Source organism: Xenopus tropicalis, chromosome 8, assembly GCF_000004195.4.
Source record: "Xenopus tropicalis strain Nigerian chromosome 8, UCB_Xtro_10.0, whole genome shotgun sequence".
In the NCBI taxonomy this organism is placed as follows: Eukaryota; Metazoa; Chordata; class Amphibia; order Anura; family Pipidae; genus Xenopus; species Xenopus tropicalis.
The window spans coordinates 2,314,806-2,326,777 of NC_030684.2; the positions used below are offsets into that span (position 1 = coordinate 2,314,806).

Here is an 11,972-nt window from a genome sequence, read left to right on the forward strand (position 1 = left end):
GCCCGGTGTCACTGTGAGGTCTTGTACAGAACAAGTCAGTCATTGGCCAGAAAACCATTCTTAGGTTTAATGGATGAGCCATTACTGAAGCTTATTAACTTGCCGATTTCACGTTCAAAAGCCAAACTGGGTAGAGTTCAGGACTACTGAGCCAACGGGGTTATCGGCAAGTAAACTTGGGAAAATATCACAAGCATCAACACTTACCTAAAGTTAACATTTCTTTTAAAAAAAGATATGTTATATAATTAGCCTGTGTCCTAATGGTGCTATATAATAACCCTTTATCCATCCTAATGGTGGCTATACACAGTAAGATCCGCTCAATTGGCGAGGTCGCCAAGCGAGTGGGAGAGGTCTTCTTCCAATATTCCCACCCATGGATAGAGTGGCGGATATAGGTGCCCGTCGGCTCAGGGACCACATCAAGGAGCCAATGAGGTCCCTGATCAGATGAAAAATCAAACCTGCTTGATTGAGATCTGGCTGATTTCAGGCCAAATATCGGTCAGCAGGCCCGTCGTTAGTGCCCATACAAGGCCGATAAGCTGTCAAATTGGTCTAAGGCAGGGGTGGCCAGACTCGGTTCGGTCGCGATCGATGCGGAATGCAAAAGTGTGGTGTGTGTGCGTACGTACGTACGCATTCACGGAGCACTTCCGCATCCCCAGCTTGATCGCGGTCCACCAGGATCGACTGGTGGACTGCAATCGTTGCATTGGCCACCCCTGGTCTAAGGGACCGATATCGGCAGCTAGGGTCGGCCTGTGTATGGCCACCTTTAGTATGAAATTAAGATTTCTGTAGGGGTAAGTACAGATGGGGGGGTTATTGAATGAATATACGCCGGGGGAGGTTGCTAGTGATGCTTATACAAATGAGCCTAGGTTTAATCTCACGTGCACGTATGATTATTGCCCAAGAAACCAAGCAACGCATCTTTAAACATGTATATGACACGATTATATCAGCCAGTCCTCCCAAGTTCATTATATATCATTCTTGCTGTGACCCATATGAACTTTCAAAGTTTGGAACCGGTATGGGTGCTGGTTTGCGCAGGCAGAGAGACAGATGAATTACAGATTCCTTTCTACTTTATCTATGATACTCGGAAGAACACTTTATCTCCACGTCCATCGACGCTCGCTCAGATGATACAGACTTTGCCCTTTGCGTTCGGTGAATGGGTGCAAGACAGTGGCCGGGGCAAAGTTTCAAACCTATCAAGGATTACCTTAGTTGCTCTTTAAAATTTTTATTATATTATATATCATGTGGTATACTAGGTAGATACATATGATATTATTCTATAAATCATAAAATTCCAGAACTCCCAAAATGTGTATTTTAGCTGTGATGTTTGTGCCTCTGGGTACTGGGAATGCCAGGGGGGGCTGTAAGGTGCCACAGACAGTCACTATTTATTGGGCTGGGGGGGGGGCTGTTTGTGCCTCTGGGTACTGGGAATGCCGGGGGGCTGTAAGGTGCCACAGACAGTCACTATTTATTGGGCTGGGGGGGGCTGTTTGTGCCTCTGGGTACTGGGAATGCCAGGGGGGCTGTAAGGTGCCACAGAAAGTCACTATTTATTGGGCTGGGGGGGCTGTTTGTGCTTCTGGGTACTGGGAATGCCAGGGGGGGGCTGTAAGGTGCCACAGAAAGTCACTATTTATTGGGCTGGGGGGGGGCTGTTTGTGCCTCTGGGTACTGGGAATGTCAGGGGGGCTGTAAGGTGCCACAGACAGTCACTATTTATTGGGCTGGGGGGGCTGTTTGTGCCTCTGGGTACTGGGAATGTCAGGGGGGCTGTAAGGTGCCACAGACAGTCACTATTTATTGGGCTGGGGGGCTGTTTGTGCCTCTGGGTACTGGGAATGTCAGGGGGGCTGTAAGGTGCCACAGACAGTCACTATTTATTGGGCTGGGGGGGGGCTGTTTGTGCCTCTGGGTACTGGGAATGCCAGGGGGGCTGTAAAGGTGCCACAGACAGTCACTATTTATTGGGCTGGGGGGGGCTGTTTGTGCCTCTGGGTACTGGGAATGCCAGGGGGGCTGTAAGGTGCCACAGACAGTCACTATTTATTGGGCTGGGGGGGGCTGTTTGTGCCTCTGGGTACTGGGAATGCCAGGGGGGCTGTAAGGTGCCACAGACAGTCACTATTTATTGGGCTTGGGGGGGGGGCTGTTTGTGCCTCTGGGTACTGGGAATGTCAGGGCCCATTTTGAATCCCAGTCCAGACCTGATTGGAGTTCTAATGCCAAAGAGCCAGCACTGTGCATCTAACCGATGCCACGGTCTATGCCACCACTAATTACTAATGCTTGGAAGAAAAAAAAAACCACAAATGGAAAAAGACAATGAGACACACGTACGTTAGCAGGTCAGGAGCATGCCTGCACATTATCAGATCATGTGTGCTTATTTTTAAATACCCCGTACACAGCACGTAAGCTAGGCACTGGGTTTTCTATCTCCAACATGTAAACAAAGTCCACTGTACTTTGTGTAAGGAATGGTTATGCCTCGGCAGGCCCACTGTCTGCTTTCTAAGCAACTTTTTACCTTTATTTACAGTTATGTGAATGTTTATTTGCGACTCAAAGACGCATGTGTTTACCCCTTTCTGGTTCTGACTCTTGAAACAATATAGCAGGAGTCAGCTCCTCTTCCAGTATGTTACCCAGCTGGCTTGTGATACATTGTTTCAAGGGTTCCAGGAACCAAAGAACAGAACATATACTGCTTTCAATAGCAATTTCATTTAAAAATATCTTTAAAACCAATGAACTTGATGAGTTTAACTCCCGGCCACATGTGGGCATGTATGACTAGCTCGAGGTTTATGGCCCTCGTCACAGCTTAGACAGTCTAAATGTCGAGCCCCAGCCCCTGTTCAACCAGTACGTGTTGCGTAAAAATGGCCTTGCAGTCCGACATGTAATCGGGCTTCCAAGTACAATTTATTTCCTCTATCTTTGTTCCCAGAATACTGTCACTATTTAGTAAATCAATTAAGACCTCCTTGTAGGAGGCATGAAGGGTTAAAGGGGAACTCTACCCAAGTTTTTGCCAGTTTTTTTGCCTAATGAAAGAAAATTTAAGACTACAGACACATACAGGGCCGAACTAATGGATAAAGGTGGCAATGCACCGGGTGATTCTAGCTGCCGATATCGGGGCCTGCCTGGTTTGATTTTTCTATCGGATCGGGGACTGCTTTGGCTCGTTTATGCGGTTTCTGAACCGACGGCGCCTATACCCACCGCTTTAACTCAATCGTTTGACCCCAGGGCCAAATGACCGAATTAGCCCACTATCGGCAACATGTATCGAGAGAAGATCCACTCGCTTGGCAACCTCGGATCGGGGTCTGCATCGGCTCGTTGATGCAGTCCCCAAACCGACTGCGCCTATTACCGGCGTTGAAATACAAATTAGCCTAAATTCACCCAATATCGCCCACCCATAGGTGGGGATATCAGGAGAAGATCTGCTCACTTGGCGACCTCGTGTATGGGCACCAAGGTCCAAACAGCCTTTCCCTGTGCTTGCATTCAGAGCCGGAGTCGGCTGGGGTACAGACACACGGAGCAGAATTCAGAGCGGAAATGCATACTTACCTGTTTGGGTGAGGAAATCTTCTCTGTATGCCTAAAAGCCAAATAAAGGTGCCCCATACACATTAAGATCCGCTCACTTGGCGATGTCGCCAAGCGAGCAGATCTTCACCCGATACACCCACTTATGGGTGGGTGATATCAGGGAGCGTGTAGGCTAATTCGATTGTTTGGCCCTGGGGTCAAACGATCAAATTATATTGGCGGCAATGGGGCAGTCGGTTCGCAGCATCAATGAGCCGATTCGGTCCCTGATCCGACTAGATTTTCTAACCTGCCCAATCGAGATCTGCACGATTTAAGGTCAGATATCGGTTGGGCAGGCCCATCGGTAGTGCCCATACACGGGCCGATTAGCTGCCCAATCGGTCTAAGAGACAAATTTTCACTGGTTTTCAAGTAATGTGTGAATAAAATTGCTGCAAAGAAAGGCGGCATATGCATGTGTATGGCCACACATATGGTAGCCATCCATTCAGTCAACCAGTAAAAATTCCACGCAGAATCGGCCACTGTATGAAATGTATACTTGTTGGGAAACAGACATAGAAAATGACTTACCTTCTTTCAGCAAGACAAATCTGCCATACTGATTGCTGCTTCCAAGCCATAGATTGTGTCTTTGCTGGGGAGAAATGCCTTCATCTGCCTAAAACAGATCATGGAGGGTACAGTGCACAGGCCTAAAGCAGAGAATAAAGGTGGCCATACACATTAAGATCCGCTGCCTGATCGATATCTGGCCGATTTCAGGCCAGATATCAGTCGAGCAGGCCCGTCGTTATTGCCCCTACACGGGCCGATTAGCTGCCGAATCGGTCTAAGGGACCACTATCAGCAGCTTGAATCGGCCAGTGTATGGCCACCTTTAGCGTAAGTAGTCTAAAGGTGGCCATACACAGGCAGATTTCAGCTGCCGATATCAGTCCTCTAGCCTGAAATTGGCCAGATCTCGATTGGGCAGGTTTTCCCATCGGATCAGGGACTGCATCGGCTCATTGATGCGCTCCCCAAACCAACAGCCTATGCCCGCCGTTTTAATTCGATCGTTTGGCCCTATATCCCATAGGTGGGCATATCGGGAGAAGATCTGCTCGCTTGGTGACCTCGGCAGTTGAGCAGATCTTACAGTGTATGCCCACCTTTTGGCTGATGTCCCACAAAGCATTAGTCACCTGCAATAGATCTCCGCTATCGAAGGCAACTAACCATTCCGAAATTCCACTGGCACAAAGAGGAGTCACTGGTGGAAAGGCCTTCACATCACATCAGTTTTCCCAAATTGACACAACGTTGGGTGCAGGAAGAAACTTTGCATGACTTCAGAGAACCGAAGTGATGCGAAGGCCTTTCCACCAGCGACTCCTATTTGTGCCAGTGGAAAGGCATTTCAGAGCGGTTAGTCGCCCCGCGGTAGATCTCTACTACTGTGGGCACGGGGCATCAGGCCAAGGGTTAAGACACACAGAGCTACTAGTAGACAATCCTGATCATTTACTGATTATTGTCTCTACGTGTGTTTTAGCAGAGGCAATTCTCAGTATTGTCTATGGCAAGGTATTTTCTGGCGTTTAGTAGCCATGAAAAAGTAGCTGCTACTAGTAGCTCAGTGTGTCCTCACCCTAAAGGGCCCCATACACGGGCCGATAGTAGCTGCCGATATGGGTCCCTTGGACCGTTTCAGCAGCTAATTGGCCTGTGTATGGGCACTTCCGATGGGCCTGCCCGACCGATATCTGGCCTGAAATCGGCCAGATCTCGATCGGGCAGGTTAGAAAATCAAGTCGGATCAGGGACCGACTTTATCTATGCCCGTCATTATAATTCGATCCTTTGGCCCCCTGGATTCTCCCGATATCGCCCACCCGTAGGTGGGCATATCAGGAGAAGATCCGCTCGCTTGGCGACATCGCCAAGTGAGCAGATCTGCCAGTGTATGGGGACTTTAAGGGAGCAGCTACTTGTCACGGCAACTAAAATCGACAACCCTGATCATTTACTGATACTGATTTGTCTCTACATGTGGTTTAGCGGGGGCAATTCTCAGTATTGTCTATGGCAGGGGATTTTCTGCCGTTTAGTAGCTGCTACTAAGTAGCTCCGTGTGTCTCCACCCTAAAAGCGAGGACTAGGCTTACTGTACAAAGGTAAACAATGCCATTCAAACACACCAAAACATATAAAATAAAAGTTAAAAGGGGGGTGCAAGGTGCAACAATGCATACGGCTACCTTGTGCTGCACTTTGCACTAGATTTATAGAAGGCACAACTTTGCACCCCTTGGCCGTGACACCCCAGCCCTATATAAAATGAGTCCTACTAGCATTCAACCGATTGCACAATTTTCGGAACGTGGTGAGCTGGATGTTCCCAGCAGTAATAAACATCCTGTTTATTATATTTCCTTTTCTGTGTGATTTACCAATAACATCCCGATAACGAATGTGATGAAAACACGTGAAATTTGCACCGAAAGCAGCTGTTTATCTAGAGATAGGCCATAAGGAAGCACCATGCAATGCTGACCCTACTCATTAAGCTAAGCATTTATAATGTAAAGCCACCAATAAATCAGTAGGTAAAGCTGCCATACTGATAAAGAGGGGTAAATCCCAAGTCGGGCAACCAAGTGTCATTGCCCCAACAGCTGACCTTATCGATAGGCCCCAGAATGCGGTGACTTTTCTGCATCACTAGGCAGCTGGTTTATGAGGCTCTGCTAATTCACTCATTCAAGCAGGACCTGGCACCTATAAAGCTAATTTGGCACCGTTCCTTACTGCAGAGTTAAAATGTTCCAGAGGGCAGATAAAATAAGATCAGGCAGTACCTGAGCGCGAACCGACTGACCTCTCCGACACTGTCACAAGTGCCCTCTGCCTGCCGCGGCATTCCCCCGGTGCAAGCTCCGTGGCGCCATATTAACTGGCCTGCCTGGCACAGCTCAGATTTAACCCCGTCGGCAGCAAGCGTGGGTATGAAGGCCAAATTCAGATTAAAAATGCTTCTTTCAAAGTCTGTCAACTCTGTAAGAGATTATATTAAAGGTAATAATGATACAAAGATCAAGTGCCAAGTCATTTTGAGGGGGTTAGCTTTCCCTTGAAATTCCCCAGTGATATCTGTGAGTATTGCTAATAACACAGAGGTGCAGGGTCGGACTGGGGGGTGAAGGGCCCACCTGCGTCCCCCCCAGGAGGGGCCCCCTAACCCCCTCCCTCGCAGGGCCCCCCGACCGACGTCCTCCCCAAGCACGTAAATTGAACGCAACAGGGCAGGAGCGGTCAGGCAGGGGGAGCACCGGCAAGGGTCGGGTCTGGGCCGCTGGGGCCCACCGGGATTTTCCCAATGTCCCGACGGCCCAGTCCAACCCTGCAGAGGTGTCCCCAATACAGATTGCCAGCTCTATAGCTAGAGGCCTTTGGCCAACATTTGGTATGTGGGCCACTCCCTTCAAATATCTACATCCCAAATAACCCAATCAGTTTCTGCCCATTTTACCCCAACCCTGGCAGTCTGTAGATTCTGGCAAATGCCAGTGGCACTGTTATGAGATGCCATAGACTTTACTTCCCCTTTAATCTTTATACACTGGTATATTAATTATGTCCATAAAGTGTCTTCCTTTATCGTATCTCTAATTACAGCCCAGAGGAGCAGCAACAATTGCCCCACATTGACTCGTTTCCTAAGCCTCAAGCACCAATATCAATCCAATTCAACGACTTTTATTTCCCCGTGAATACAATTTGTTCCTGTGACTCTTGAGTAACACTGATAAAGCCCTGCAGCGTTAATGGCTTTATTCATTTATGGTCTATCCGGTTCTATGGGACAGATTAGTTTGCCAGATATGGCTTCTTCCAATTTGATTGGTTAGTAGAATGCCCTTTTAGTCTTACTATTTAATCTATATAATTGGGGGTTTACTTACCCTTTAAATCCAACTCCTAGGCACAGTGTATCCGCAGACCAGGTTCTGTACGTGTATACGGGTTATTTATAGAGCGCGTAGCAGGTCGGTAATGGGACTAAGAATAGATCTGTGCTGGGTTGTTCATGGCTTGGGACGAGCAGAGGGACCCGGTGGTACAAGAGGCCTACCTGCTGGCCCGGGACTACATTGCTTATGTAACAGGGACAGCTACTGGCCCCGCTCCGTCTGCAGCCGCGTTAGCCCTGCGGCAAGCTAGCGACGAACTGCTGGAGAAATTCCCGATTTTTTTCAAACGCTGGCCCAAGGTTTTTAGAGGGGTCACCGAGGAACGGGCCTGCGACTTCCTCATCCAGATAGTGGATGAGAATTTCCAACAACAGCGGGAACGGCGGCACAGGCAGACGGGTTACGCCATGGAGCTGCCATGGAGCACGGTGCTCTCCGTTTATGTGCTGGCAGGTCAGATGGCCATCAACTGCCAGAAGAATGGAATGGAACGTGCCCTGGGGCCTTTGGCAGAGACGGTGGGCCACTATGTAGAAGAAAATATTTGCCCTCTTATTAAGGAGAAGGATGGATGGGTGAGTATAGAGCAATAAGTCTAATAAATGCATATTAACGACAAAAGAGCAACCAATAGGGAGGCTTTATTCTATTTTTGCTTTACAAAGTTTACCTAGCAACTATGAGTGTCTGCTTGGTGGTGAAGGGGTTAAAACCCTTCCACCAGTTATATGTATGTATGTTGCTCCTGTACCCTGACTACACACTAATGCCCCACAATTCCCCCCCACGTCCCACCAGAACCAAACAAAATCACTTTATATCTATGAAAACAGGTTCACATACACCAAAAAGAGCAACAAATGTTACGTGGGTCTCATAATAAAGGCAATGAGTGCCCCCTAGTGGCGCATAAGAGAAATCACATAAAAAGCCGGGAAGGATCGTTACACAAGTGAATAAAGCACAGCTAATTCTAATTCATATAAAGGTTTCATTAACTAAAGTCTACTTGCCCTGCTGTCTCCATATTGCTTATTTCTTGCTGTCTTGCCCTGATGTGCCCTATGGCCTTCCATCTTTCCTTTCTGTATCCATCTTGTCCCTATGTCTCACTGCTCTACTCTCATCATGTTGCCCTATATTCTCAATCATGTCCCACCATCCCAATCTTGTCCTACTTTTTCCCATTTTTCCATCTTGTCCTACTCTTTCCCACCTTGCCCTACTGTCTCCATCTTGCCCTACTGTCCCCATCTTGTCCTACTCTTTCCCACCTTGCCCTACTGTCCCCATCTTGTCCTACTCTTTCCCACCTTGCCCTACTGTCTCCATCTTGCCCTACTGTCCCCCACCTTGCCCTACTCTTTCCCACCTTGCCCTACTGTGTCCATCTTGTCCTACTGTCCCCATCTTGTCCTACTCTTTCCCACCTTGCCCTACTGTCCCCATCTTGTCCTACCCGTTCCCACCTTGCCCTACTGTTCCCATCCTACCCTACTGTCTCTATCTTGTCCAACCCTTTCCCACCTTGCCCTACTGTCTCCATCTTGTCCTACTCTTTCCCATCTTGTCCTACTGTCCCCATCTTGTCCTACCCGTTCCCACCTTGCCCTACTGTCTCCATCTTGCCCTACTGTTCCCATCCTACCCTACTGTCTCTATCTTGTCCTACTCTTTCCCATCTTGTCCTACTGTCCCCATCCTGCCCTACTGTCCCCATCTTGCCCTACTGTCCCCATCTTGCCCTACTGTCCCCATCTTGCCCTACTGTCCCCATCTTGCCCTACTGTCCCCATCCTACCCTACTGTCTCCATCTTGTCCTACTCTTTCCCACCTTGCCCTACTGTCTCTATGTGCACCTTGTACCCTATTCTCTCCATCTTGCTCTACAGTTCCACTGTTGCCATATTGTTCTGTACTTACCATCGTGCCCTACTGTCACCATTTAGCCCTACTGTCTGCATATATCCTTGCCTCCTCTATGTTGCCCTGCAGTTTTCCACTTTCCCAAATGCTGCTCTTCAAATGCCCCAACCAATGTGTTAGGCCCAGTGAAGTCACCACTGAACCCCAAAAGCACAGCTCAGAGTTGTTTATGGGCCCCTATAGCAGCCACGAGACCTCTAAGCAGAGCAATCCCGTGCAGATTTTGGCACTAAAACTGGAGAAAGGGAACGTCGGGTATATACTGGCAAAGTGGGGCCCCAAAAGGGGGTATTTAGAGACACAGCAGAGTGCAGATATCAGGAGACATGTAGACCCAGCTCTCTCTCTCTCTATAAGGTGGGCTTTATTGAACGCTTTAGTAGAAAAGAAGGGCTGGAGAAGAAGGTGCTAAGGACGTGCTGTGGCCTCCTGCTTGTCTGTGTGGCCCTCCTGCTCACCAGCTTCCTGTGGAAAAGAAAGATGGCTTCCTCCTGACATCCTCTATCACCAGTTCTAGTCTGCGGTACAAGGACATCATGAACAAAATGGCAGCAACAATGGACGCAAACTGCTGGCGAGTAAGCGTGGATCCCTTATTGTACAGCGCTGCGGAATATGTTGGCGCTTTATAAATAAATGTTAATAATAATAATAATAATAAAAATAATAAATCCCGGGCACAAGGATAGTGTTTTGCCTGTCCTCCCTCCAGCACCTTCTCCTACCCCAAAGGAATATGAAAAGGATTCAAATACAGGCAATGCACACTGACGCCGGCATACAATGAATGGACCAACTTGTAGCCAATCAGAACAATAGCCAATTAGAGCATTAGAATTTCATATGGATAGCCTGAACTGCAGCCAATCAGAACATCAGCCCATTATCATGCTATTCGCCGGTTGATCTGCCATTAAACGTTATATTGTGCTCTGCGTTTTTATTCTGTATAAATGGTCTTTGTCTATCTGTTGGGGATGGGGGGGGATCTAATTAAAGGCCCCGTGCCTGCCCATATTGGGACCCAATGCTGCAGTGAGACTAGGCCAGCAGCCCCCAGGGATGCACAGGGAAAGGGGGGCCCCATGCCTGCCCATATTGGGGCCCAATGCTGCAGTGAGACTAGGCCAGCAGCCCCCAGGGATGCACAGGGAAAGGGGGGCCCCATGCCTGCCCATATTGGGGCCCAATGCTAGAGCCCCCCAGGGAAGCGGGGGCCCCATGCCTGCCCATATTGGGGCCCAATGCTAGAGCCTACGAGGGATACCCAGGGAAAGGGGGCCCCATGCCTGCCCATATTGGGGCCCAATGCTGCAGTGAGACTAGGCCAGCAGCCCCCAGGGATGCACAGGGAAAGGGGGGCCCCATGCCTGCCCATATTGGGGCCCAATGCTGCAGTGAGACTAGGCCAGCAGCCCCCAGGGATGCACAGGGAAAGGGGGGCCCCATGCCTGCCCATATTGGGGCCCAATGCTGCAGTGAGACTAGGCCAGCAGCCCCCAGGGATGCACAGGGAAAGGGGGGCCCCATGCCTGCCCATATTGGGGCCCAATGCTAGAGCCCCCCAGGGAAGCGGGGGCCCCATGCCTGCCCATATTGGGGCCCAATGCTAGAGCCTACGAGGGATACCCAGGGAAAGGGGGCCCCATGCCTGCCCATATTGGGGCCCAATGCTAGAGCCCCCCAGGGATACCCAGGGAAAGGGGGGCCCCATGCCTGCCCATATTGGGGCCCAATGCTAGAGCCCCCCAGGGATGCCCAGGGAAAGGGGGGCCCCATGCCTGCCCATATTGGGGCCCAATGCTAGAGCCCCCCAGGGATACCCAGGGAAAGGGGGCCCCATGCCTGCCCATATTGGGGCCCAATGCTAGAGCCCCCCAGGGATACCCAGGGAAAGGGGGGCCCCATGCCTGCCCATATTGGGGCCCAATGCTAGAGCCCCCCAGGGATACCCAGGGAAAGGCGGCCCCATGCCTGCCCATATTGGGGCCCAATGCTAGAGCCCCCCAGGGATACCCAGGGAAAGGGGGCCCCATGCCTGCCCATATTGGGGCCCAATGCTAGAGCCCCCCAGGGATACCCAGGGAAAGGGGGGCCCCATGCCTGCCCATATTGGGGCCCAATGCTAGAGCCCCCCAGGGATACCCAGGGAAAGGGGGGCCCCATGCCTGCCCATATTGGGGCCCAATGCTAGAGCCCCCCAGGGATACCCAGGGAAAGGGGGGCCCCATGCCTGCCCATATTGGGGCCCAATGCTAGAGCCCCCCAGGGATGCCCAGGGAAAGGCGGCCCCATGCCTGCCCATATTGGGGCCCAATGCTAGAGCCCCCCAGGGATACCCAGGGAAAGGGGGCCCCATGCCTGCCCATATTGGGGCCCAATGCTAGAGCCCCCCAGGGATACCCAGGGAAAGGGGGGCCCCATGCCTGCCCATATTGGGGCCCAATGCTAGAGCCCCCCAGGGATACCCAGGGAAAGGG

The 11,972-nt window shown here is 50.4% G+C and overlaps 1 protein-coding gene across 1 annotated transcript; it reads left to right on the forward strand.

Moving 5' to 3' along the window:
- The first annotated feature begins 7,628 nt into the window (after positions 1–7,628).
- On the forward strand, positions 7,629–10,440 carry LOC100496865 (bcl-2-related ovarian killer protein homolog A). The gene is made up of 2 exons (XM_002940735.4): positions 7,629–8,140; positions 9,850–10,440. The coding sequence occupies exons 1-2, from the start codon at positions 7,682–7,684 to the stop codon at positions 9,985–9,987; spliced, it is 597 nt and encodes a 198-aa protein (XP_002940781.1). The 5' UTR covers positions 7,629–7,681; the 3' UTR covers positions 9,988–10,440.
- Positions 10,441–11,972: the final 1,532 nt, after the last annotated feature.